The 27,456-nt window shown below is 44.1% G+C and overlaps 3 protein-coding genes across 4 annotated transcripts; 1 reads left to right on the top strand and 2 right to left on the bottom strand.

The window, feature by feature from the left end:
* The first annotated feature begins 1,125 nt into the window (after window positions 1–1,125).
* PSPH (phosphoserine phosphatase) lies at window positions 1,126–6,281 on the top strand. The gene is made up of 5 exons (XM_051636045.1): window positions 1,126–1,450; window positions 2,134–2,268; window positions 3,793–3,938; window positions 4,671–4,819; window positions 6,095–6,281. Exons 1-5 carry the CDS (start codon window positions 1,230–1,232, stop codon window positions 6,203–6,205), a joined length of 762 nt encoding a protein of 253 aa, XP_051492005.1. The 5' UTR covers window positions 1,126–1,229; the 3' UTR covers window positions 6,206–6,281.
* A 2,010-nt stretch (window positions 6,282–8,291) lies between these two features.
* Window positions 8,292–22,166, bottom strand: NIPSNAP2 (nipsnap homolog 2). The gene is made up of 10 exons (XM_051636044.1): window positions 22,060–22,166; window positions 17,814–17,953; window positions 17,690–17,735; window positions 14,857–14,951; window positions 12,860–12,930; window positions 12,321–12,461; window positions 11,891–11,922; window positions 11,108–11,202; window positions 10,184–10,267; window positions 8,292–9,478 (listed from the first exon to the last, which is right to left on the bottom strand). Exons 1-10 carry the CDS (start codon window positions 22,140–22,142, stop codon window positions 9,414–9,416), a joined length of 852 nt encoding a protein of 283 aa, XP_051492004.1. The 5' UTR covers window positions 22,143–22,166; the 3' UTR covers window positions 8,292–9,413.
* A 2,001-nt stretch (window positions 22,167–24,167) lies between these two features.
* On the bottom strand, window positions 24,168–27,426 carry MRPS17 (mitochondrial ribosomal protein S17). 2 transcript variants are annotated; one of them, XM_051636047.1, is made up of 3 exons: window positions 27,347–27,426; window positions 25,883–26,029; window positions 24,168–24,900 (listed from the first exon to the last, which is right to left on the bottom strand). In XM_051636047.1, the coding sequence occupies exons 2-3, from the start codon at window positions 26,003–26,005 to the stop codon at window positions 24,610–24,612; spliced, it is 414 nt and encodes a 137-aa protein (XP_051492007.1). In that variant the 5' UTR covers window positions 26,006–26,029; window positions 27,347–27,426; the 3' UTR covers window positions 24,168–24,609. The 2 variants fall into 2 exon arrangements, with proteins under 2 accessions (XP_051492007.1, XP_051492006.1); XM_051636046.1 differs by lacking the exon at window positions 27,347–27,426 and adding an exon at window positions 26,809–27,189.
* Window positions 27,427–27,456: the final 30 nt, after the last annotated feature.

The raw sequence follows: 27,456 nt of genomic DNA, 5'->3' as shown, positions 1-27,456 counted from the left end.
AAAGTTTGCCCAAAAAGGGCAAAAAATACATCTTTTTTGGGAACTTGGGTGTATGAAGTCTTTCACCATCAAAATTCACCTGGTATACAGGAGAAAAATAAATTAGCTCAGTGAGAGGAACACAAAGGCTGAAGGTATGTAGCACAGTGAAGGTACTGAACATGCTGTTTGATGGTATTTTTTCCTCTATCTCAGAAAAAGAGAACCTGCCACCCAGATCAGTAACACATGTCCTGAGAGACATCTAACAGAAGATTAGAGAAAACCTAACAAAAACTTTTACAAAAATCTGGGGAATAAGACAGACAGAAAGCTGTGATTTCTATCTAAATGTACAGATTAAACAGTTGAGTCCACGCTGAACCCTCTTAGGACAGGGTGGAAGGACAAGATGGGTAGGGGAGATTAAGAAAGCACCTGACGAACACCTCAGGCTTCTGATCTGCAAAAGTGCTCAACATATTTAATTGGACAGATAGAAAGAAGGAAGAAAACAAACTTTTGTCAGCCATTGCTATGGAAAAAGCTGTGTCCTGATGGGATCTCTTAACAGGTTGAGTGAAGTTCTCAAAGACCAAGGCTGTAGTGGATTTTATAGAAGACTAATACCCAATGGTAATGGCTGAATCTTCTATGCATATTGAGGTTGGAACCTGATGATCTTTAAGGTCTCTTCCAACCTTAACCATTCCATGATTCATAGATGATGATAATATTTAGTTTCTATTAATCAGGACATAGAAAAAGATCTAAAGGATCATGATTTAGGGACAACCACTCACTGATGGGTTTGGGTTTAAGATAGTTATGTCTGCAGTGTTCAATCAAATCCTTAAGGGTCGAGTGGCTTTGACTGTCTCCTGGAGCAACTAACTTGACACACTAGACTGGGTCTGAGGAGAAACCAAGATCCATTTGAGCAGTGAGGGCAGGATGATGAGAACTGCCAGTCCCACACAGCAGTTGGCAGAGTCTGATGGTTCAGCAGATGCCAAGTGCTACAACCTTGAACCCCATGTGAACACCAATGGGCCGAGCCTGCAGAGAGCAAATCAGCAAGTGACCAAAGCCCCACGGCCCACCTGTAACGTAAATGGAACCCCAGTAGGCAGCACCAGGAGGGAGCAAATCAGCAGCCGAGCCAGGCCCCGCCGCCGCTCGCCCGCTGATAAAAGCCGCTGCCCGGGCCGTGCTCGTCCCTTCTCGCAAGACCCAGACCCGCTGCACCAATGGCTCAAGACACAGTGCAGATCTGCCCCTCAGAGAGAGACTTTATCTTGTCCCCTCACAGTAAGAAGCTCCCCAAAAGGATGGCGTCCCTCTTGGAGCTGAAGGAGATCTTCCGCAGCGCTGACGCCGTCTGCTTTGACGTGGACAGCACGGTGATCAGGGAGGAGGGCATCGACGAGCTCGCCAAGTTCTGCGGGGTCGGAGACGCCGTGGCAGAGATGTGGGTACAGCTGCTGCTCCCTGCAGAGGAACAGCAGGCACGGAGCAGGGAGGGGGCTAAGCTGGGCAGTGGGGTTGCTGTAGGGATCCATTAAACTCTGTCATAGGAGAGATTCACAGCTTAGGAGGATTTTAGGAGTAGGAAGTGGAATGAACGCGTAACAAAGTGACTTCTGTAATTGTGGAGCCACTCAGCAGAACTAGACAGAAATTCTCTCATTAATTCCTTCAAGAGGCTGAGATCAGCCCTCAGCCTTCAACCTGGCTGAGAACCAGCAAACCTGGTTATGAGATGGAGGAGAGGGGACAACTCTCTTTTCTCTGAGGCTGATGCTGCTTCCACTGAGGTTGGTAGCAGAAGTTCTGTTACTTTCAGAGAACAGCACCTGGGCTGCAGTGTAGGAATACTGGTCCCAGTGGCTCAGATGCACTCTGAGAGGGAATGAAATAGTTTTCCTTTGCCTCACTGGTTCTCATAAGAGCTCTGATCTCTGTAGATGTACCAGTGGCTCCTGCCAGTCTTTGCAGTGTCCCAATCTTCTCCTTTATCATATAGACAGGGTGTAATTTAGAACCTCTAGTCTCTTACCTTGTTTCTTGTCAGCCTCCTTTAACTAACTGTTCTGTAGAGAAGCCTCACCTTGTTAAGTGTCACTGATTTGCTCTCTTTGGATCACCATTTAGGACCCGCAGAGCCATGGGTGGCACTGTGACATTCAAAGCAGCTTTAACAGCACGACTAGGCCTCATACGTCCCTCCTATGAGCAAGTGCAGAAATTAATATCCGACAACCCACCTCAGCTAACACCAGGAATCAGGTAAGAAGAATTTAAAATCATCTAATGACCAAGTCTTCCAAAATCACATGGCATAAATCAACCAAATTCGGTAACACCCGTGAGGCTGTGGGGCCACAGGGCTGGTTTAGGTTGCCTTCCTCCTCCAGTTCCATGTTGGTTACATCAGGAGCTCCTAATGGCCCGAGCCCATCTCAGGTGGCCAAGTGTCCACGTAAAAAAACAAACAAATCAGTCTTAGGTGTTAACTGGCACATGGCTGGGAGGCTCGAGTGCTGGGTCAAGGATTAACCAGACATGGAAAAGAATCTGTTCCTTCACATCTGGTTTTGGGTGGGTGATGGAACTGGGCAGAGATTTAGAACCCAGTGTGAGCTCCTGGCTTGGTCTGTTGTGCAGTTAAATGACCACTCCCTCCCGTGGGCAGTTGTGGCCCTGGGCTCAGCTGAGGGGAGCCACAGTTCTGAGCTGCCATCCTGTAGTGAAGTCTCTAAAGTATCAAAAAATCGTTAAGGGGAAATACATATGTGTGTGTGTTCATTCATCTTTGGGCTTGGGATAAACATTAACTATCTAAACCAAAAAGGTTTTCCTTTTTCTACTTGTTTCAATCAATCGACAGAGATTGCTTTGCTGCAAAACCTGGCCATAGCTCCAAGTCTGAAGCCTTTTTACCACATATAGTAGTTTATAGATGGTATTGTGCTTGTATTTTCTCCTCGAATGAAGCACATTCCTGCAGAAGGCACAGCTAGATTAACTACAAAGAGAACTTTGTTTTCCTTGTTTGGAATCACATGATTTTCCTTTTCATTCCTTCCCTTTTTTCCTCCTTTCCTGTGTAGCCTGTGAAGCCTCCACTTTGCCTCTCAGTGTTTAGCATTTCTGCTGTAGCTGCCACCCCTGCTCAGCACTGCTGCATGCTGATCTTCCTGCCTCTGCAGCCAAAACCTGTACAACTTCAAGCCCCACTGACATTAACTGGCTCTGAAAAAGTCTATTTTTTTTTTGGATTCTTCTCCTCTAGCTGGTGCCCTCCTCTAAAAATGGCATCAGTGTCCAGTGTCTGGGGAACCGACCCCGAGTTAGAAAACATTTCCACACTTTTCAACCCACTTTTTTATTTTGGTGCAGTGGCTTCATCTCCCCCACATTCCCTATTTTTTTCCTGGATTATAGATTTTATTGCTATTTTGTTACTTCAGAAAAAACACCTAAACTGGGTCTGCTCTCATTTGTTCAAGGGAACTATATGAGAGTGTAGAGAAAAAAATTCTAGGGAGTGCTTGTTTCTATCAACTAAATACCTGTCTGTCTCGAGGTGATGGTTTTGTTCAGCTCTTTCCAAGCAAGGTGTGTGCACAAAGTTGTGAGGGAAAGAAGCTTCAGGCAGCAGAGATGGAGCTGGGAGGCAGCACACATCCTGACCCACCTGCAGTGACACACAGGACAGGCAGCCTTGTTTAGGAAAGAGGAATTCTAACTTCCTTGCTCTCCCAAGGTGCTGCCAGGCACTCAGGCTCTGTCACTGCTCTTTCTCCCCAGGGAGCTGGTGAGCAGGCTGCATCAACGAGGGGTCCAGGTCTTCCTAGTCTCTGGGGGCTTTCAGAGCATCGTGGAGCATGTGGCAGCACAGCTGAACATCCCAACAGCAAACATCTTTGCCAACAGGCTGAAGTTTTACTTTAATGGTGAGATTCCCTCCAAGTCTCTTTGCTAATTAATGCCACTGGTTTGGTTCAAACTGTCAGATACTGGGCTACAGATACTGGCCCAGCCTGTACACCTGGTTACCAACCCAGCTAGCTCCAAGTTGGAAAATTTCAAGACCTTATGGAAAACATGAGTTCAGGACATTTCCCAGCTACAGTTACTTTTTAATTGCAAGCTGTGCCAAAGGTGGAACAAGTACAGCTGCTGACAGCAGAGTTTCATTTTCTCTTAAAAGAGTGGAGGACACTTACCTGCTCTTAGAGGGAACTTCACTCTGACCCCAAGGTAAGTCTGGAGCCTGCTGGGGTTAGTGGAGCTGCTCTGGACTCTAAGCTGGTGTAATCAAGCAGAACTGTGGTTAGTGAGGTTGGTTCTTAGTGTCTCACACACTGTCTACACATCACACTGGATGCTGCTTTGGAAACGTTTCTGCCAGAATGACTGGACCAGAGTGACTGGGGATGGATCTGTAACACTATCCATGCAGGGTTTTTACTTTTGTCTCAGCATTTCAGCCCTTGAATACATCCCCACTGCAGATCCTAGTGTTCGTGCTCACCCTCTAATGCCTTCTTGGGGATGCTGATACTGTGAGTCTTACAGGACTGCCTGTAATTACCCATTTTCTGCAGTAAAGATCCTAAGCGTAAATCTTCTTGCATTTACAAGAAAATATGCTGTGTCTGACTTGTCCTTCCACTGTGTTGTAGGAGAATATGCAGGATTTGATGAAACACAACCAACAGCTGAATCAGGGGGGAAAGGAAAGGTTATTACTCATCTGAAGGAACAGTTCCACTTTAAGAAAGTAGTTATGATTGGAGATGGAGCTACAGACATGGAAGCCTGTCCCCCTGGTGTAAGTATTAAAGAACTGGAATTATAAATTCTTTTTGAGGAAATCCTTTTGGGGGGGGGTGGGGAAAGGGGTTTGAATTCTTTCTAAGACTTCAGGGAAGATGTTTAGCACTTCCCACAGCCTAAGGGAGCTCATTGTAGGCAATCTCCCTCCAGAGAGTCTGCATCATGCAGGGATTTTTCTCAGTTCAGTCTCAGTAAGGGTGTCACCCTCTGAGCCAGGGTGCTGGCTGGGTGTAGGACTGCCAGCCCAGCCACCTATCTCACATCCAGCTGAAATGATCACATCTGCTTTTCCCCTCCACATCCCCACAGCAAGTGCTTGCTCCTGTGTAGCCCCTTCTCTCTGACCCATCAGATCACAGCTCTGCACGTGGGTTGGTGCTTAGCATGAAGGTCTGGCACGGAGCTGGGGCACCTTCACCTGACACTGGCCTGCCAAGAGGGTTCATCTCACAGTGATGATGCCTCTGGACACACCAGCCCTCACAGGGTGACACAACAAAAAAGTGAACAGAAGGACAACTTTTATAAATGGTCATTTCACAAAAGAAAGATTTTTAATCCCACCTCCCCTTTAGCACCTTTCTCTACATCAAAGTATCCCAGAACCCTTCTTCACCAGTGCTGGGGGACATATATCCCAGCACATGGAAATGGAACAAACTCAGAGCTGCTACTGGGAGCTGTGACAGCAGGTCCCTAACTATTCCATGTGTAGATATTGCTACGACCCCAGCAGCTTAGCACTGGCTGAATGCTTTTTACCTGAAGGCAAAAAGAAGCAGTGGAAAATTTAAACACTGCACTTTCACTGCAGATGGTTTTCTAAGATGTAAAGATGATGATTGTTTCTGGTTAATGATTGAAGACATGGTTAATGTTTACTTTTGGTATCTATCAAATGAGGTAAACAGAGTGAAGATAAACAGGACAGGCAGAACTGAGAGATGCTGCATGTTTGTTGGAGCTTTAACTCCTTCCTGAGCAGTGAGGCCTGATGCTGAACCACATTTCCAGTAAAATCTCAAATCTGAACAACCTTGAAGTTAGGAGGCCCCGAGACACAACTCTCCTATTGAAACACAACTCTAATAACCAAAGTTAATTAAGTTCTTGTTCATAAATCTGAAAAATGAATATGCAAAGCAAAATAGGGGCAAGGAGGAATTGCGTAATTAAAAAAAACAGTCTTAAAGACAATCCTAATTGCTGAGAAGCTCCATTCCTTACATTTGACTGCAGTAATACATGCTGATTCTTTCTATTTTGCCAGGACTGCTTCATTGGATTTGGAGGAAATGTAGTCAGAAAGCAAGTGAAAGAGAAAGCTAAGTGGTACATTACTCACTTTGATGAACTGCTAAAGGAGCTGGAAGAACGATAAATTATCCCATAAAGTAATATATTTAACAACTGTAAATCCATTATACAATGCAATTAAACATTTATTTGTTTGCAAAGTTGTGTCCTGGACTTTTCAATTACTCTGGGTGTTGGGTACCTTCATCTCTGGCCTAAAACCTGTGTTGCACATGCCACCATTCTACTCAAATATTTTGTAATGAAAATGGTTGGATTTTTTCAAACATCTCTTTCTCTGTGGAAGAAGGCAGTTGATGATTCCCTCACAAGTGAAGGCCAAAGGTAGGAAATTATCAGTAAGTTAAAAATACCTTAATGGACTGGCCCCTGGTCAATATTACTTATCTATTGTTTCAGAATCATTGAAGCTAATACCTCTACTTGTTTTGGGTGGCAAAAAAAGATTAAGGGGGCCACAAATGATAAGTTTGTCTAATCAATAATCATAATAAATAACTATAAATTCAACTGTAATAATATAGTCTAAAAGGTAAACAGTATCCATTCCAAACAACCTCAGAGCTAGGTTAAACAGTGAACAGGTAGGTAAGAAACACTACTAAGCATCTCTGATTTCATTAAAATACAGCTACAGGAGACCTGAGATGTCACCTGTTGCTCAACAGCCCTGCTATTCCACCTGCAGTCTGAAAAACATGAGATGCCTGCACACCTGAGATGTGTGCAACTCACCAGCACAAGAAGCCTGTGTTCAGGTGTGTGCTCCACTGCTTCTCACACCCCATGAAAATACATCAATCTGAACAACAAAATGGTTGTTTTGTAAAATGGTCACAGTGTTCATTTTATTTATTTAACAATCTCTCCCATCAACCTGTAACTGGATGGAAGCTAATTCTACTGATGAGGAAAATACTGTGCAACTTATCTAGTCTCTTCCTCAAGCATGGATCAACCACCCTTAAACTGCTTGTGCCAATTCTCCTCCATCCCACCACGTATTTCAGACAGGAAGAGAAACAAGTGATGTGCCTCCAAGATCTCACACTGTCTCCACAAGATAATCACAGGTTGTCACAACTTTCCCTAGATTTCCCTCATCTATTAAGATTAAATCAAGGTGCAATGAGAAAACTCCTTCCCATTGCTGGAACATCATCAACAATTAAACCAAATACTGGTTCAGTTCACTTTGTGACATCACCAGAAAGGATACAGGGGAAACAGGCATCAAGAAAGCCCCAGAGATGAAGAATGGCAACTCTTAGTGATGCCATCTCATGGTTTCAGCCAAAAGCCAAGACAATCATTGCTTGAAGATACAACTGCATTTTAATACTAGAGGAGTAGGAGGGCTGAAAGCAAATCCAGACGCAAATTTCTGATGGCTTTTTAGAGGAAACATAAGCAGCTCTGCCAAGTATCTGTATACAGAATTTTAAAAGCTTCCCAAAAGCCAAAGCAGACAATAGTTGCCAGGCTGCTCACCAGACCTCTTCTGGGAGTATTAGGGATGATCTCTTTTAAATTTCTTCCTGAGAAAATCTCTGCCAGCTCCAAGGGCAGCTCATGTACAATCATGCTTTTGTTCAGCCAAGACTGCATGAGCAGAACAAGTTTCAGCTCTTTTTTGCTCTCACTCAGTGTGTTTCTCTGCAGTTGTACAGTTATGGGGCAGAAGTGTTTGCTTTCTTGTATTAAAAAAACCCCTAACATCCAGGTAACCAGCTATAGCTACAGACCCCGATCCTGCAAACACTGTGAGAGGCTCCACTTGGAGCCCCTGTCATTCCAGAAATGCTGCAGCCAGGAGCCCGTGCAGGAGGCTCAGTGCCACAGAGATGTTAACATTCACAGCAGTATCCGCTGCCAGTCTGAGAGCTGTGGAAACATGGCATCGTGCCACGGATTTCACAAGAGCTCTTTAGGTCTGACTGGTTTGAAAAAAAACTAAAAACCATCACCTCCCTCCCACTGAGCAAATATCAAGCCTGACCTCTAGTCCAGGAGGTACCAAAAGGATTACTTAGCTTACTGAGTGGCTAAGGTCTTCTGCCTGTAAAACACTGGGGGGAAAAATACTCCATAATAAACACTGCAAGGTGAGAGAACAAGGTGGTGAACACATAGGAGGTGCCACTAAAATGTGAAAATTAAAATAATTTTATTGACTGATATGTTCTTCCTGAAAACTCATTGAAATGTACAAACGGGACATTCAGTGACTGATTTGTACATTCTGCATGGTACACTGATTTGTCACCACTTTAAGGAAAGACTGTTATTTTCACTTACAGGATGTTTTACATCATTGTAGACACCAAAAGTGTTGATATATGCTAGACTAAAAGTGAAACCAAACCAGAACTGGACAGAATGGTGCCAATCCCATCGACTCACATGTGGCAGTTTCACACACCAACCCATAAGCACCTACTGTACAGGCAGTGAAACACCTGACCAAGCATATGTCTGAAGTAATGATTGCTTATTAAATTAAACCCCTTTTCCTAGACTCCCAACCTATTTGTAGAGATAAAGGTATTTAACTGAACTTGATTCCCTGCAGAATGTTCAGACAACCACATCTTGTCAGTATCTGTTGGAGGTCACTCACAAAATTCATTTCAGGTGTAGATACCTACACAGAGGTGCAATTATTTCAACAGGCTTCAGAGTCCTTGCAAAGCAGCCTGCCCTGCTCTCTGTCCATACCTATCACCTGACAATCAGCATTATCCTCAATTAATGACTGCCTATTAGTAAATTCAGAGCTCCTTACTGGTTTTAGGCCTGCTAGAACAGCTGGGTGTATTTCAGAGCTGCCCAGGGGCTTCAGAGCTCCTCATTTCACAACTCCCACGTTTGTGTTCCATGTCTGCAGCCACTGTTATGCTCCACAAAGGCCACAGCAACTGCAACCCTGTCTTCTGGTGCTGCTGCTGACCAGGGGCACTGGCTGTGGAGCAGAAAGAATCAAATACTGCATGCCAAACCTAACCTGAGCAGCTGTCTCACAGAGGAACTCAGATATGTCTTTGTACTTGTTCTCAATTAACCAACCTTTTAATTACAGTCCTACATTTCTTTTTTTCCCGGGTACGATCTTAAAAGCAAAAGGTCATTAGATTCTGAAGAAAAGAGGTCTCTTTTATAAGCTGAATACAGTACTTTTATATTTCAGACTATGATATACAACGTATACCATAAATTAATTTAAGACAAATACTTGTCACTTTATCTATGTAGGCACAAGTAAATCAGTGACTTTACTGAAGTGGAGAAATCTTCAATGGTATCATGATTCTGGACTCCATTTCCTGAATAAGGGGCACTGAAAAAAAATTGAGACAGGATTTAATTTCACTAACAGAGATCACCAACACTTCTGCACACTCAGTTTGAACAGATATTATTGTCTTCAATTTACTCTCCTAGCTAGTGCATGCCAAGTCATCAGTAACCACAACATCCCTGGAACTGAAGCACAGTTCAGAGAGCAAGTGGTTTTTAAATGTAATCTGTCTGCTCCTTTGAAGACAAATATTCCTGTTCCTTTTCACCATAATGAAAGTTATCTTACATTTTTCTGGTATACTTCCTGTGAAATGAACCCTATGGAACCAAAATCTGACATGCTCAGCATGCTTTTGTGAGTTTTGCTCGGAAAACTATCTTTGATCCCAAAGAGCTCCTGGCTTTTAGCTCTGAAGTTTAAATCCTCTTTCCAAAGGAATGATTTAATAAGGCTCCCATATTTCATGAAATAATGGGGGTAGTAACAAATGTCACTACTGGCTCCTTACAATTTGGAAACATTTACACAAATCTGTTCCTCCACAGGAGGTACTTTTATAAACATATACTATGAAGGTTAGCAATTTTGTTAGCTAATAGTGTCCCTTGCAGTAGAAAAAGTGACACACAGACCCACACCAGAGATACAAAATGCTTTATCACTGTGCAATGCACTGAAGCACAGAAACGACAGCATGCACAAAAGACTATCTCCAGCATTCCAGTGAAGTTAATAGGTTACCTGTGTAATAGACTAGTTCATCCCAGCCAGGTTTATTCCAGGCAGCATTCCTTATATCTTCTCTGGTCTGGAGATCTTTGTAAGCTGGGGAGGGAAAACAACAAGCACAAACCTTAGAGGCAACTTCTTTTCCTTCTGCACATGAATAGCTCCCTTAAAAGTGTTCTAGCATGCAATTAGGAGGCTGCAAACACTGGGAAGGAAAAAAGCCAGAAGTTCTTCTCCACAAAGAGGAAGAGCTCCTAAACCAACGCAAATGGGAGGAACTGGGGGAGAAAGAAAGTCTTCAACACAGGTAAGACAGAGAATGCTACAGGTTACAGCTCTACACCAGTGGGGTCAGACTCCTCATGCTGGAACATAATATTCTGCATTGTCGAGATGGGAAGATAATGCTGCTTATTTTCTCAACAAATATTAGATGATGAGCTTACTCAAGTTGTAGCAAACCTAAGGTATGAAAAGCAGCTAAGGATTTGTGGAGACTACCACACAGAGAAAGCCAAACCACCAGGATGTAGTGATCTAAATAAATGCTTGATTTTCCTTTTTGCAGGGGTGCTATATGGAATGTTTCAGAGCAAACTGTAAAAACCTGACTCGAGCATGAATGGGGACAGAGAAAAGATGTGGCAGGATGTGGCTTGTCAGGGTTATGTTACTGAAAGCAAACAAGTCCCTGGTAAGAAAGGGCCACGAGAAACTTGCTGGAAGCAGAACAAACATGACATGCTCACTTCTGCTTGCTTGTTTGAAGACTAAAGTTACCTACACAAAATTTAAGAAAATCACACTATTGATGCAAAACAAAAAGCCTTTTTAAGGCACTTCTTTGTCTTTTGTAAAAACTTTGTCTCCTGGGCAAAGTTAAGAGTCTGTTGGGGGCTGATTCAGTGAGAAAAAAAGCAGAGAACACAAATTTACCCCAGAGGTGATGAACCATATACAGCTGTCCAATTTGTGAGAAAAATCCTCCAACCGCTTCATTACTATCCTGTCGGAAACGAATTGCACGAGCCCTGCAGAAGAGCAAAGCAGCCATTAGACACAGCAGATCTGGGTAGGAAACAGGCAGCAATTGAAAGGAAAACAAGAGTTGAAATGTTCAACAGCATGGGCAGTACACTGCAGCAGTTAGAAATGAGAAAACAATCTACAATGCACTGATTTTCAGCACTAAATAATTAAAATATACCTATTAACCTGTTAGAATGAGTTAAACTGGAGGCCTAGAGTTGCACTAGCCTGTGCACTAAACATTCTTCAACAGTGGGGCCAGTATAAAGACAACTGCTGGAAGAGTGTGAAGTGGCAGGCCATTTTTACAGCAGATTCCTTTAAAACTAAATCCTTGAGTTTGAGTCATACTGTCTTTGCCACACTCATTTACCACAGATTTTGTGGTAGCAGAATGTAGCTTTTAAGTATTCATATATATTATTAGACCTTTGCTAGGCAACACCCCATGATGTGTTGTGTAAATAAGATAAAGATCTCTCTTAACTATAAATCTGCTGCATCCTCTGCAACAGACTGGCTACCACTATAGGTATGTCTTTTTAATTAAAGAACTATCTAACAGGTTGCATAGTACAGAGCAGGCCATTAACTGGTGACTGAGACACCCTGGTCACATTCTGCTGCCTCCATTTCATGATTTTAAACCTCTCTCAAATGGGAGGATGCAAGTGCTAAAGCAACACTTACCAGTAATTTCCCCACTCAATCATTGTTCCAGGCTACAAAAACAAAACAGACTGTTAAAACTGTAATTTGAAGTCTTTAAAGTTAGAATTCTCAGACAGTTTCCACAACATTTACTTATAGAAAACACTATGTATTAACAAAATCACTTCCTTCAAGTGATAATCATGTTATAATCATCTGTAATTACTCGATTTACTGTATTACTTCTTAGTCATTTGCCTGAAGTTTTCCTCAAATGAAAACGCAGGGTTCTCAGCCCTGCAGATATTAATATCTTGCTGGAGCCTGCCTTCATCCTGGACCCCACACTTTGACAGCAACAATGACTCAGCTTTTTAAGATGAGCTTTGTTCCCCATCTGCACTGTATAAACATGCTTTGAACATTTTACAACAGCCTGGAGCTCAAAAAAATAAAAATTTAAACTTACTCTAAGTTGATAGGATCTCAGTTCATAAATATTAGGACCCGCTCTGGGAACAGGTTCATTCCAGAAACTAAACTCCAACAGCAGCTGGTTCTTGCGGGAGAGAAGCATGTTCCCTCTTTCCTTGCGAAACTCCGTGAACTCCTAAAAGCCAAAGGCAGCACCCTCAGACCGTGGGGTATGTTTCAACACCACAAAGCAGAGCACCATATAGTGGCTTAGATTATTTGGTTTATGCTCTCCTGGTGTTTTGAGGCACTGAAATCCTGTACATTGTCAAGGCATCTGAATTCCTGTGGTGTATCTGAAGATCTCAAGTGCACGTTAGCACAGCACCAAGCGTGTTCCATGAACTACTCTGGTGACAAACCTCAGGGCTTCTGAACAGGAGAATAAAGCCTTTTCCAAAGAGGTTTCTAAGTCTGTACAGGAAATGATGAGAGACTTAAGTAAAAGTGGGGTCTACTAGTGTGCTGTTTTTTGCTCCGTTCTTTGTTCTCTTGAGTCAAATAACCAATTCTAACCAAATCAATTTGTTTTACCTTGTTCTGACGGAGTTTACTCATGACCTCGTTGAGAGCTGGATAACCCCCCTCATATCTCCACAAGTGAACTGCAACAGAAAAAAGGAACCTCTTTCAGGCAAGTCACAGCCAGTGCTAAAGCTTATAAAATTCTCTTTATACTACAGAATTATACAAAAATAGAATTCACGTAGCAGGTTTAAAAATAGATTTTCATTAAAAAAAGTGCTACACATCTGAACATTTTAAGAATAATGGAATCATCCGCTTTTTAAAAAGGATTCTCTTGGAAAATTTGGCAAACTACTCTGAAGATAAGGGAAATTTCTGAAAGGCCTTTTTGTTGCCATGCTAGTAAGATGGGATGACTTTACATGACTGTAGTTGAAACTGAGATTAAATTTAAGAGGGTGACTCAATTCCAAAAATCTGTTTTATACTAATTTCATCCGAGAGCAACAGAGGGGTAGACTTTTTAGTTCAGTAAATTACTTAAGCACAAAGAGCAAAACACTTTCTGTAGGCCATGAAAAATGATGCATATGTTCTTTTTGAGGTAAAGATTACATGAAAAAAGCAGAAGCTATCTGAACATGCTAAACCGTGACATGTCTCAGGATTTTACCCATAACAACTTCAGAACAGGGATCTACATTTGTGTTTTTTCAAAGGACTCTCTCTTCAATAAATGATAATACATCCCTTCAATATATCATAATGAGATTATTAACCAGCACTTAATATAGCAAGGCAACAATGTTTCACCTTGAAGAGTCACAAAAGCTATTTTCTCCCCTCTAAAGCAATCTTGTGCCTTTTCCAGGAGAGCAAACTCAAGACTAATGCAAGGCACTTCACATGACAGCAGCTTCATCCTGTGTGCCTGCTTCTGCTGCCTTACCCCAGGGCAAATCTGATCTGTCCACCTAATATTAACACAGCCTGGGCACAAGTACTGAACAAGCAATCCCCCATAATCTGCTTCATTACACTGCAAGAACTGTTACAATAACATTTTCAAGGCAGGCTATGGATGCAATTACAGATCCAGTCTCTGTTAATCCCTTACAAAAGCAACAACTGAGACTTGACTAAAATATTCTCATTTAAATTGCCTTCATTCCCTTATTTCCCTTCAAAACTTTAACTGGTTCAGACATTATTTTGTTTATCTACTGTTGTTTCTTTGCATTTGTTAAATTTCAATATTGATACATGCTGTGAATGCAGGAAAAACTGTGTACCTGAGTGTATTTTTCAATAATGAAGCAATGACCTTGATCCCAGCACAGCTCCAACAGTGGAGCTAGATAACAAACTACATAGCAAACATCAGCACACCACTCTCTACTGGTGGCTTCCCATTCCTTCTATTTCCCAAAGTCCAAGATGTTTTTCAGGTTCTCTCTCTACACTAGACTCTGTGTAGCTACTTCTGTAGCAGCTCTTCAGTCATTTCCAGTTCAAACTTATTTTCAGTTTGCATAGTTAGGCAGTATGTTTATATGTTTATGTTTATATGTTTCCTCCAGCACAGATAGCTAACTGTTGGGTGTGCCATGCAATAATATTTTCAGATGGCATGAATATTTCCCTCTCATTTTCACACAGCAATTGAAGTAGGGAAGTCTGAGTAAAGCTTTTATACTGCCCAATGCAAGATAAACTCTGTAAGCCTTTGCCTTTACTCTAAATATTCAGGAACATGATCTGTGCCTGCAAAATACTGCAGGACCACACTTTGCAAGCATTTCCCAAGCTGTTATTCTATCACCTGGAAAACATGCAAGTGCATTAACAAGTTTTAGGAATTAATGCTTGACTGTCAAACTCAACAAGACAAAAGCAAGCACTGGACATGTTAATATGACTGCTGGTAACTGAAGCACACACACCCTTGCTACAGACATTGCTTAAGGTTTAACTGTCAACAGAGATGATTGAAAGAGAAGAAACCTGCCAAGCACACGTTTCACTTGTATGGTTTTACATTCTGTTGTACTTCTATCTCCTACCAGCCTGATCTTGCTCTCCGTACCACGTGTTCCAAGTCCCCACCAGTGCACATGGGTAGTGTTTTTCTTCATGAATCTTTGGCAGCACCTCTTGACTTGAAAACAAGGAATACAGACACTGTGTTGCATTTCCTCAGGGAGGCTACAGTTGATATGTATAACAAATCACCACACGTTTAGCATCATGGTATGAAAATTCACAAGCTCTACTTTTCAGAAAAGAAAGCTGAAATACAAAGCTCTGCTATACAAGGGAAAGGGAGCTACAACTTGACAAGAAATTTAAGGTGTTTCTTAGACTGCATGACAAGTACACAGCATCGTAGAATTCTTTCAATGCAATAAATTATGTCTCTCACTGAAAAGTTCATCAAACACATTAGGAAAATAAATATCAGGATGTCTTACAGAAAACACAGCCTATCTACCTGGGTGATTTGCTTTAGGAAAAGCTTTTCTGTACCAAGTGAGGCAGAATGCACAAAAATAGGAAAGGACAGTCTGCTGTCCCAGGTGCAGTGCTATTACTTCTCTTGAGCTGCATGAATAAACCCATGTATTTTCACAGATTAAATGATGCCTGTATTCCACAGTGTGCATTTTACTGCTTTCTACCATTTCAGAAAGTGGTCTTAGTTTGAGGCAACTTGCCCATTAATGCATGCAGTGAAACTGCCTTAAAAATACCTCCAGCACAGTATTTCTGTTTGACTAGTGCCAGTACTTCAAACATTTTTTTTTCTTTTCAAATTTTAAAAGTGGCCTAATTAGCATTAGGAAATTAAGTTTTACTGATTGCTGACTCAGTTAAGACAGCTTTCACTGCACTATACTCTGAGGAATAAGTAAATTAGTCTGGTTCAAATTTGCCTTTCAGTATTTCTCCCTGAATAATTACCCCTCTTCCTCAGTTTGGATGATAGTCTCTGCACAGTATGGAAAAAGAGGAAGCAGGATGGTCTTGGGCTGAGAGTCATTAGATGTGTTTTCCTCTTGATCCTGCCACTGACGTTCTAGACAACCTTGAGCAAATCTCACTACCCATCTGCACCTCAAGGCTTCTCACTACATAGTGTAAATAATATGATAGAATGACTCTCCAAGGATGTTTTCAAGGGTGTTTGACCACCAGTTTATTTCTACAAAGCATGAAATTCTAAAAAGGCAGCTTTAAACAGGAATGTCACATTATTACAATAACCCCAAAATATATTTTGTTGCAATTACAGAAAAAAAACACCCACAGACTGACCTATGGAACATCATCTTTTTCCTTTTTAACCGTTTCTAATTCTTCAGAAGGGTTTCTTAACTGCAGTGATTCATAAAGTACTCACATAATTGTCTTCATTACATCATTTCTATATCAACAGATGATTAATCCTTATTCTGATTTGCTACAGAATAAGGAATTAATCTGTTCATCTTTAATCTAGGGAGAGGAAGGAGGTAAGTTTAGAGAGGTTTATATTTTTTTATTGCTCTGCTCTTGAGTTCTCTCCTTCCTTGGAATACTTTAACTTCCTTTGGTTTGGAAAGAATAAATCTAACCACAGACACTTCCTTCTTTGCTACTGTCTCTTTGCTTGAAAATAAAAGCCTCTGCTGTCACTCAACATTTAGGTACCTCATGAGATAATGCAGAGAAGTGGTTTCCTGTCTTGCGTAACTGGACTAGTTTATATTAAGATTTAAGCAGAAAGCTGGGTGGATGCTAACTGTGCTTCTCTGTATTTTTTTTTGTTCAACAGAAAAGCTAAAAATACCTTGGACTGAATGTTAATCTAGTGCATTTCTATGTCTGTATAGCAAAGGAAACAGTTTTTGGTTACCGAGCCCCATTTCAAAGCTGAACACATGAAGGCATACAGATTTTACAAGACCTACTGGTGGCTGTACAGACACCAGTAACCAAGTCAAGGATGTAAATGGGGAGTTGTGAACTTTTCCCCCATACTCCAGCCCAGCTGTTGCTCTCACCAATGCATCACACTTAAAAAATGGTTGCACTAGGGTACCATTGTGCTAAGAATGTTCTATGTAACTGACAAGATGCCCACTGGCAGTAAGAAAGCTCTGCTGTTTTGAAATGTGAGGCTCACTTCATTTCCAGACAGTTCTCAAAAGAGAAGTTGTTCAGGGCCCAAAGGAGTGATTTGATTCTGTAGGCAGAACAGGACTAATATTTCTGCAGTATCATCCTTAAGGCAGTAAATTTAAAATGTTACTAATTCATGCATTTTACAAAGCTGTAACTTTTGGGAAAACCAATGACAGCACTGCTTCCTTTGGAGGACACCATCCCAATGCAAAGGTCCTATCCAAGGATCTGCAGAACTCTTTAAGAATAGGTATCAGCAACATTACCTTTGCAGAAGGATATAAATGAGCTGAAAGCCAGATCCTGGGTTTTTTAAATCTCCTCAAAGCTAGACTTCAATTTAATATTGGCGTGTAGTTTTACTGACTGGTGATCTCTGCCTTTCTCTCCTGAATGCAGACATCAACCGGTCCACACATTCCTACAGGGCAGCTGGAGCGGGACATGCTACAGCACACCAGGATCTACCTGCCTGGGTCAGCAGCTGTAGCACAGCTGAGGGAAGGGGAGAACTAAACTGCAGCTCAGGACAGTGACACCTCCAACAGAGAAGGTGAGAGTGAACTGAGTAAAGCTCCTTTTGCCACCTCTCTCCAAGAATATTATGATCTATTTAACACCATGCCCTGACAGTAAAAGCCTCTAAATACTAATGATATTTGCCAGTTCTCAAGAACAGCTTGTGATCAAATCAACAAGTCTAAAGTGTGAAAACATAGTACACACACTTACCAAAGCTTGTTGTAGGCGTCTAGACATTCTGGTTTTACATTGTGAACTGAAACAACAACATTACATGAGAAATGCAGGAACAGAATAAATAAATGGTAATGTTAAATATAAAAATGTCACTCACTCTGTAGTTTATACAGACTGCTGGTCTCTCTTTTGGCTAGAAGGTTGGAGTGAGCATCTTTCCTTGGATCGACTTTGCGAACAAAGAGCGATTTTAACCAGCTGTCCTCACGAGGTCTGTGAGCTGAAGAGACCAGCCCCCTACACACCAACAACACACACAACACTGTCACTGAGCACGTCCTGACAGTGCCCACCAGGCAGGGAAGACAGGCACAACCAAGTTTAATGCAAACAGGAGCATAACACACAGTCACTAAAACTTTCCACTGGCTGCCTCCTAGCATGGCACAGGCAGTTCTGTCCCCGCTGAGCTTTACCTTCCCACTAAGCATTTTACTGGACACAGAGCAAACCAGTTCACCATCCACTTTTATTCTTTGTACTCGTGGCAAGGAATGGGTGGGTGGCTGCTTCTGCTGCCCATTCATCTTCTTTTTAATCAAGTGTCTTTGCTGAAGAGGCCAGGTCTGTCCTGATGTACACAGACAGGAGTGAAAAAGAGCAGAGAGACAGGGTGCATGAGGAAAGATGTGTACAGCCTGAAAGGAATGCAGCTGCCATATGTTCCTGTGTTGCTTAAACATAGCTCTAAACAAGGGAAAAGTTAACTAGCACATCTCTCAAGAGAAAAAATATAATGAAAGTCTAATTTGGGAAAAATTACAAGTGGCAGGAAACAAACAGTCTGCAAATCTTTCAAATCACAGCAGCTGTTCTATGTAGGGGTACAGAGCCACAACCTTTGTACAAACTCGGGATTTCCCTTTGAAACAGAAGAATTTCACTGTCTTTTTTCATCCCATCCCCATGCAGCTTCTGCAAGGACACTTCCAAATGATGCCACTTCCCTCTACACCACAGAATGCACAAACCACTACAATTCGTAACTGTGCCTTATTTTTCTCTTTGCCAGCTCACAGACCAATCACCAAAAACTGTGCAGAAAGACAAGCAAGCTGATGTACAGAACTGATTCTTTACAATATTTGACACGTGACCCCAAGCTCAAATATTTTTTCTTTTTTTCCGTAACAAACACTTCAATTTGACTCTTTTTGATATGAGGTTTCTGCTGAGATACTAAAATATCTGATGTACTAAAAATGTACCACTACAGCTGGAAATTTAAACCTTTTCTTGCCTCAGAAGTCAACTCTTCCCCCTTAATTACTGATAGGAGATCCAGAAAACAGCTATCAATCTTCAGCTATGGAGCCCTCTTCCAGGTATCAAAAGTTTGTGACAATCATCCAAGGGAAAAAAAAAAATAGGGAAAGAAAATCTCAACTTCCTTCAGGAAAAATACCTTCATGAACATGCCTGCCTGCCTGCCTGCGTGACACAAACAGTTCACACCAACAATGTTCAACAATCAACTTTTTAGTCCCAATGTCTGAAAATAACATCCTGGGAAAGCAGGATGGAGGAAAGGAAAATTATAGCAGAGAAACAGTAACAACCACGAGAACAACTGCAGCTGAGATGACCTGCAGTATTAAGAAGTAACTGGTAAATACCTTATTGGTGTATTTATTAAAAATGGTTTCTCCTTTGGCCCCAGACCAACACACAAACATGCTCCTGTGCTGAAAGCCAAGCAGCTATTCCCAGTGCCAGCATTTAAAAGAACACTCCATGATAAGGCTGTTGCTAGAAGAGAGGATATACCAGTGCCTGGAGGAGCATCTGATCTCAGCTGCAGGTGAGACACAGGTGAGTGCAGTTGTGTTGTCACATCTACAGGTGCCACAGGAACACCAGCTGTCCCAGATTACAGGGGTTAAAGACAACCACAGAAATCCAAGCTGTTTTAAAAAGCTCCCTTAAAGCAATCACCAGTGCTCACAGAACAGCAATGGGGGCTCTAGGAGGCAGAACTCTATCCCAATCCTGCAGCACTCAGTTTTCCAAATCAGATCTGTGAACTATCCCCATTTCCTCCCCTTTATTTAACAGAATTAGCAAACAAAAATTTAGAATGCTATTCTATGAGGATTATTGTTTGCAGCAAACTTTGAGATAAAAGAGACAAATAAACATGATGCTTTTTTGTGAACCAGCTTTATCAGCAGCAAGAGTAAACTGGAGTTACAGGGATAACACTGGAAAGCAAATTCCTTTGCTATTAGTAGAGTTTCATGACTTGAATGTTAAACTGCACCTAAAACTGGAGGTATATTTCATTTTCAATAGAGTAATACTTTACATAATATTTTTACTTTATGTAAATACTTACATTTATGTAATATCTTTTACCTAGCCATTGTCCCTCATGAACAATGACTAACAAATCCCATCTATCCACCTAAATGTAAGCTTTACTTACAATACTAAGGCCATATTTTTAATCCATATTCTTAGGGAAGTCCTACACTATGGGTGTCATTCTAGACACTCACAAATCAAGAAGTCCTGAACCAGTTACTGGTTCACTTTTGTGGGCAGCATGAACAGGGGACTAGTTCTGGAAGAGCAGGGATTAAACCCATGTCTTTGGACTGCCAGTTCTGAGCACTAACCACAAATTAGTTCAAAACTAGTCCACCATCCAACAGACCTACCTTTAGCTAACTTCTTAACATTATGCCCCACAATATCATAATACCTGTTCCAAGTAAAACAGATATTAGATCCAAATTGTTGCAAAGCTCAAATACCACTAATGAAAATGTGAATACATACATGGAACGAATGTTGACACACTATGTGGAATTACCATGACACTTCACAATTCTTTGTTTTCTGGGAATAATAATGATTCCAGAGAGGTTTCATGCAATCTTTCAAGGCACTGCTTGACCTTGCCAGCAAGTTCTTACCCTACAAATGTTAACTATGAATTTAGGTTTCTTGCTACAAAGACTGGGCTATGAACACAAAAGGATAACATTTAATAGCATGCTTAGATTAAAAATAACCATGAAAACGCTTCTATCCTGCTTAGCTTCTGCTTTAGCACAGAATATAAACAGGGTGAGAGATATCAGGCCAAGTATTTAGATTTTGTAGTAATCCGTGTCTGCGTGGAAGAGAAAGAAAAACAACTTGTCTATAGCTGACTGTTTTTGATTTGTGGTCTAAACAAAGTTTATTTGAAACTAAAACCCCAAACACACCTGTAAGATCTCACATGTACTCCCCACAGCTCTCCCCATTCCCACTTGCAGTGATGCCCATTCAGAGGCTTGAGACAGCAGATCTCCCCATTTCGAAGAAAGGGAGGAAAAAACTGTGTAGACCCAGCCGAGCTTGGCCACTTCTGCCTCCAACGCCCAGGGAGCATGTGTGCCTGCTTCCTGTACCCAAGACAGGTGTGCACACCTGGGACTCTGTCTGCACCCTTGCCACTCAAGAGGTGTGCAGGTGTCTGACCCTTCACACCAGACGTCAGCATGCACGTGCCTGCACCCCAAAACGTGATGGATGTGTCTGTGTGGGTGCCCCGACACCTGGGGATTGTCTGCACGGGCACACACGCCTCAGCTCCCAAGGGAAGTAGGAAAACATGCCCTGAGAGACGATGGGTGCACATACGTGCTGGGGTCCATGTGCAGCTGTGTATGGTGAAGTGGAAAGATGTGTGTGCAGCCAGCACCCTGGGACTGGGGAAACATGGATGTTGGGAATGAGTGCAACCTGGCACCGAGTGTGGAGTGGTTGGTTGTGTGTCCTGACAGCAAGAGGTGCTGTTGTGTGAGCAGCCATGCACCCCACGGCCAGAGGACAGGCAGCCAGGCACCCTGCCGCCGGGTGGAGCGGGGACGCAGAGCGGCTGCCCACCCTGATCCTGCAGGGACAGGTGGGTGCAGAGAACGCACATATCCCAACGCCAGGAATCCACGCGTGCAGGGCAGCTGTGCACCCCGCAATCCGGCGAGGGCTGGGCTGTCCGTGGGGCCCGGCGGGCGGGGAGGGCCCCGTTCCCGGCGGGGCAGGGCTGGGGCGCGGCAGCCCAGCGGCGCGCCCACCGGCCCCCCCCGGGGGAGGGAGGCAGAGAGGCTGCTCCTGGGGCCCGTGACCTTGAAGGACACCCCGAGCGGGTCGCACTCCCCGCCCCACGGGAGGGCCGCGGGCCCAGCCCGTCAGCTGCCCTGGCGAGCGGGGCGCCATTTCCAGTCAGAGAAGGGGAGGGGGGGGGGGGGGTGTCTGCGCGGCAGGGCTAGCGGAGGCAAGGGCGGCGCCGGCTCCACCTCCAGCCTCCCTCGGCGGCCCCGCTCCCCCCGCCTCACCCCCTCAGGGCTCACCTGAGGGCCAGGCCGCCGGGCGGGAGGCGCGGCGCGGCGCCGGGTCCCGCCAGCCTCCCCCGCAGCAGCACTCGCGCCGCCATCTTGCTCCTGCCGCCTGCCAGCGGGGGGCGGGGGCGCGGCCGGCTCTGCGCATGCGCCAGCCGCCCCCCCCCCGGCGGGAAGCGCTCGTGCCGCGGCGGGACCTGGAGTCGCTGCCCCTGAGGCGCGGCCGGAGCGCCCGGCAACCCCCGGAGGACGGTCCTGAAAGCAACCAGCCGACACTCGGAGAAAATAAGTTAACGAGCAACCCTCGCCTTCCCACACGGCACGTTCCGAGCTCCTCCTGGCAGCGCGCGGTTTGTCGTGCTTGTCTCAGCCCCGAGGCTGCGCTCCGGCCTCCGGGAAACACAAGGGCTGTGGCGCCTCCTCGCAGGCTGGGTGATTGTCACACGATGGTCGCAGTTACGCTCCAGACCGTGTCATTTAATCCCCGTTTGTCCCGACGGCGTGTGGAGCTGTCGAGCCTCCCTCGCAGCGGCTGCTGGAAACAACCAGCAGGGAACCGGGCTGGAAACAAGCGGACACATCTCCTCAGGAAAAACCCCAGGAGATTCAGGGAAAGATTATTTGATCCCATAATTAGATGTAGATGTAAGTCATTAACCAAACAAGAAACTTACTTTATTTGTTATAAACATTCTATGTCTGGTTAGAAGGACACTCATCCCAAGTGCTGGGGTCAAATCATAGAATGGTTCAGGTTGGAAAGGACCTTAAACATCCTCAGGTTCTAACCTCCCTGCATGGGCAGGGACACCTCCCACCAGCCCAGGCTGCTCCAAGCCCCATCCAACCTGCCCTTCAACACTGCCAGGGATGGGGCAGCCACAGCTTCCCTGGGCAGCCTGTTCCAGCACCTTACAGCCCTCATGGGAAAGAATTTCTTCCTGATGTGCAAACTAAATCTCCCCTCTTTCAGTTAAAAACCATCACCCCTTGTCCTATCACGTCCTCTCTGGTGAAAATCTCTTTCCCAGCTTTCCTGGAGTGCCCTTCAGGCACTGGAAGGTGCTCTAAGGTCTCCCTGGAGCCTTCTCTTCTCCAGGCTGAACACCCCAACTCTCCCAGCCTGGCTCCAGAGCAGAGCTGCTCCAGCCCTTGGATCATCTTCATGGCCCTTCTCGGGACCCTCTCTAAACAGCTCCTCCAATTCCTTCACTCCTGCTCAGACACAACCCAGGGTATTTCCTACAGCTCAGGCCACGTTCTAGCCTGGGTCTGATTTCTCTCAATCTCTGCTGAGGATGAAGTTTCTCAATTTACATTTGCTGGAGCAGAAGTCAGAGCCCAGGTCCCTTCCACTCCCATGAGGGCATTAATCAGCCAGCTACAGTTACTTATTTACATAAACCTGAACCACTGCAACAAACATCAACAAGAATAACCTGCAGCCATATGTTTAAGACACTTCCTTAAAGCCAGAGAGCATGTCCACAGAACTGATTTACAGACCTTTGCATCCAGATGCCCTGACACCCCAGCACACTGACCTGACAAGCAGGACATACTGCAGGACCAGCACTCCAGGAACAGCGTTTTTTGGTGTGAAGCATCAAAGACTTAAGTTTCTCATTCTTCCAGGCCCAAATGATTTGCTGAGTTCAACAGATTTTGTTAGCAGTCTGCAGGCAGCTGAACCTCAGTTTGTGAAGGACTTAAAGGGCAAAGGATTTACACCACTGACGTTGCAAGAGAACACAACTGACAGCTTGGCAGTGTAAGCTGGCTCAGTTTGTTAAAGTAAGGTTCTTTCTGTCAGAGCTTTTTTTATGTCATTAGCTTTTCTGATAAGATTAAATCTAACCATCTTCTACCTTTTTTGCTTGGTATTCTCATCAGCTTCTACCCCTGCTGGCAGTTCAAGGAGATCCATCTCTCCCAGGACTAAATACTTCCTTTGGACAGGTTACAAAGACAGCCATGCTGAGCTACCCAGAGTTTTATTCTCACCTCACTGCCTTTATAAAGGCAAGTGGCTGTGAGTTCATTAGAGATTCTGGAAATCAGAAGATACTGCAATGTGGTATGAGCAACTGTAAGAGGAAATAAGGACACATGCAGGTGGGTGGTTTTAAAATTCTGCACTTCCTCCCAAAAGGTTTAATAGCATTATCTTAAGTAACCCTACAAGCCACAAAAGACTGAAATACAGAACAACCAAATAACACAATAATCCTCCCACCAAACTTTAACATTATACAGTTATATTCCTGCCTTTCTCAATGCAGAAGGGTCATTCCAGGTGAGCAGTAGGCTTTTGAAGCTGTCAGGGCTCAGGGCAAAACTACATGGACAAAATCAAGTGTTAACACTAAACTCACATTTTTCTCTGTATTTTAATTTGAAGATTTGAGGTGCCCATCAATCTGTAACATCTGCTCTGGTAAGCAACTGTGTTTACTATTTCATTTGACTAGAGATTTCACTGAAACATTTAACATACAACAGGGCCCCAAACATCCCCCACAGAGACAAGCTGAAGAGCCCTCTGCTTAAATATTTTCCCCACTATTTGTCTGTTGAACAAACTTTAAGTTCCTGAAGTTTTTCACTTAGATAGGTGGTATCTGCCTCTGTCAGGTTTTCTGAGTCAGACAGATTTTCAAGGAACCTGGTTCCTGCACAGGGCTTCCCTGTTATTGGATCTATGACATTTCCAACCTTGAAAACAATTTCAGCCAGTTCGTGTTTGACATGTTTGCTCCTCCTCTCAGGCAAGGCCTTCAGCAGCACGATGTCCCCAACCACACACTGCTGCAGGGGGTCGTGGGCAAAGTAGGTTTTCCGCTTGTTGAAGAACTGCAGAAGGAAAAAAGGAAACCTTGGAATGATGTGGCAAATATATAGTTAATACAGACCTAACTACACTTTACTAGTAAGTCTTGAATCTTTTTAAGATGAGATTCAGTTTGCACCATGAAGAGAAGGAGCTGTGCACTCTGCTGAGTGAGTTCCCTCTGCAGGCCACACTTCAGCCACTGACAGGAACTCTTATTCATCCTAAGACATCTGCAGTTCAGCACCTCTGCAATCAGCATTTTGAAGTTGGTAATTTCAGAGTTTTCTGGCTCAACTTTTTTTTCATACAAAAATTTAATCTTTACTCCTATTGGAATGACAGAATTCAGAACCTTTCTTTTAATAAAAAAACAAAGAGGTTCTTCTACTGGATAACATAATGGACTGAGATCCACAAGAACCATCATCTAATCCTGACTTTTATCCTTAACCTTCTGGTCACCAAAGGCAAGTTACTCCACCTACATGTACCACAGTTCCCCCATCTAAACATGGACAAAATACTAATTTTAACCTCCCTATTTGAAACACACTGACCAGAAGTGCTAAATACAAATACATCTCAGCACAGATTCAAACACTCAGTATGTTTACAATTACGCATACAGAAAAAACTGCTACAAAACATGCTGTCAAAGTGGGCAATATAATGTCAAGTTTCCACAACACAGAACACACCAAATCAATAAGGAAATTTAAATCTAAGGATGAAACAACAAAAAAAACTTACCTGCTCAACAGAGACCAAATTAAGTGCATTGACAAAGCACTTCACAGAAATACATTCAGCAGACAATCTAGGTGGATACCCCACCACACACTGCTTTTCCTCCTCTGCAGTCACCCCCCCAGGCAAACCAGCATGCCAGCTCCTCAAGGAGTTTGCATTGCAAAGAGCCATCAAGAAGAGTCAAACCAATACAACATTCTTCCACACAGCACAAGAATTACCATGCAAGACAAATTGTGGCCCAGCTTTTACCTTCAGCAAGTAAGGATCCAGCACCAGCCTTGTCACTCTCACTTTGGCAGTTTTCTGCATCTTGGTTCCTATGACTTTCCCCACTATCCATTTTGCATGGACAGCTCCACGTGGTACAGACATTGTTTAGCTCTGGTCATCCAGTGCCTGGCAACAACCAGACAGGTTATTTTAACAAAAAAAAACCCCAACCAACCCACACAACAACATGACCAGTTTCTGATCAATACTAAAATAATAATTTCCATTTCAGACCAACAGCTTAATTAGGTCATTGTGCTGGAAGAACAGTGTGGATGCAAGCAGTTCCAGACCCCAGATATTGCACAACACAAGAAGGGTCATGACCATGTCCTCGTTACCAGGGAAAGTGTCTTCAGGGTGGCAACAGGAACACATGACAGTGGGAAGGTGAGACCTAATCCCACAAAATTCCTTTGAATCATGCCAGTTGTCACACACACAGAAGGATGTGCAGCTGTGGAAATTATGAATTAAACTTATATGCCAGCTGGTTTGGATGGGATAGTTCATCAGGTCTGTGTGTGACCAGAGTTAACCCAAACAGGGAACAGCCAATAACTTCTGGTCAGAAAGTACTTTGCTGTTGTGCATCTTATTATTTGCTGAGCTGATGAAACCTAAGAAAGGTAATAAGCTCCTCAAGGCATAAATAGCATATCAGAGGTGTCTGACCTACAGTAAATACAACCACTTTTGAATTAGTTCTTTCCTGTAAGTCATTTTACTCCATTATCCCATTTGTTCAGCTTAATTAGGATTTTCTAGACCCCCTTGCATGAATCACAGGCCAAACAGAAAGCAAAACATTAGAAGACTTCAACCAGTATTAAAACTAACAAAGACTAGTGACCCTTTTCTCTCCCACCCCATAAAGCACAACTAACACCTGCTGATTCACCCACCTATCCACTTTGTAACACCCAATCATGCCTGTTTATATGTTGTAACACATCAAAACAAGCGTTCAGGGATGCAAAGACACATCCACAGGATGAAACGCTTCAAGCAGCAAGGGCCGGGGTTGCTTTTTCCATCCTTGACTCAGCTGTGCGGCCCGCAGGGCAGAGGAGAGCCAGTGCGACAGGCCGTCCTGCAGAGCAGGGCCAACCGCCCCCCGCGGGGCCAGCCCCGGAGGGACAGACCCGCACCGAACAACCGACACCAGAGCACAGGGCGGCTGCCGGGAGGGCAGGAGGCAGACAGCCAGACGGGGCGGACCTCAGACGGAAGAAGAGAGCAAAAGAGGAAGCTCAAACAGACCGGGAGCCTTTCTCCGCTCCCCCGCCGGGTCTCCTCAGCCCTCCGCGCCAGGCCCGGCCCCGGCAGCCCCCCTGCCAGCGGGGCCGGGCCTCAGCTCAGCGCCTCAGCCGCCTCCCGGAGAGCGGCTCCAGCGCAGGGAGCGCCCCAGCCCCGCCGCAGCCGCCCCGCAGCCCCGCTCACCGGCACCGCGCCCGCCGCCGCGCCCGGGGCCTTCAGGAAACGGAGCCGGAAGCGGCGGGGCCGACGCCGGAAGAGCCGCGCGGCAGGGGGCGGGGCCAGGGGCGGTGGCG

This window comes from Apus apus, chromosome 18 (assembly GCF_020740795.1).
Source record: "Apus apus isolate bApuApu2 chromosome 18, bApuApu2.pri.cur, whole genome shotgun sequence".
In the NCBI taxonomy this organism is placed as follows: domain Eukaryota; kingdom Metazoa; phylum Chordata; class Aves; order Apodiformes; family Apodidae; genus Apus; species Apus apus.
This window is presented reverse-complemented; position numbering and strand designations above follow the sequence as displayed.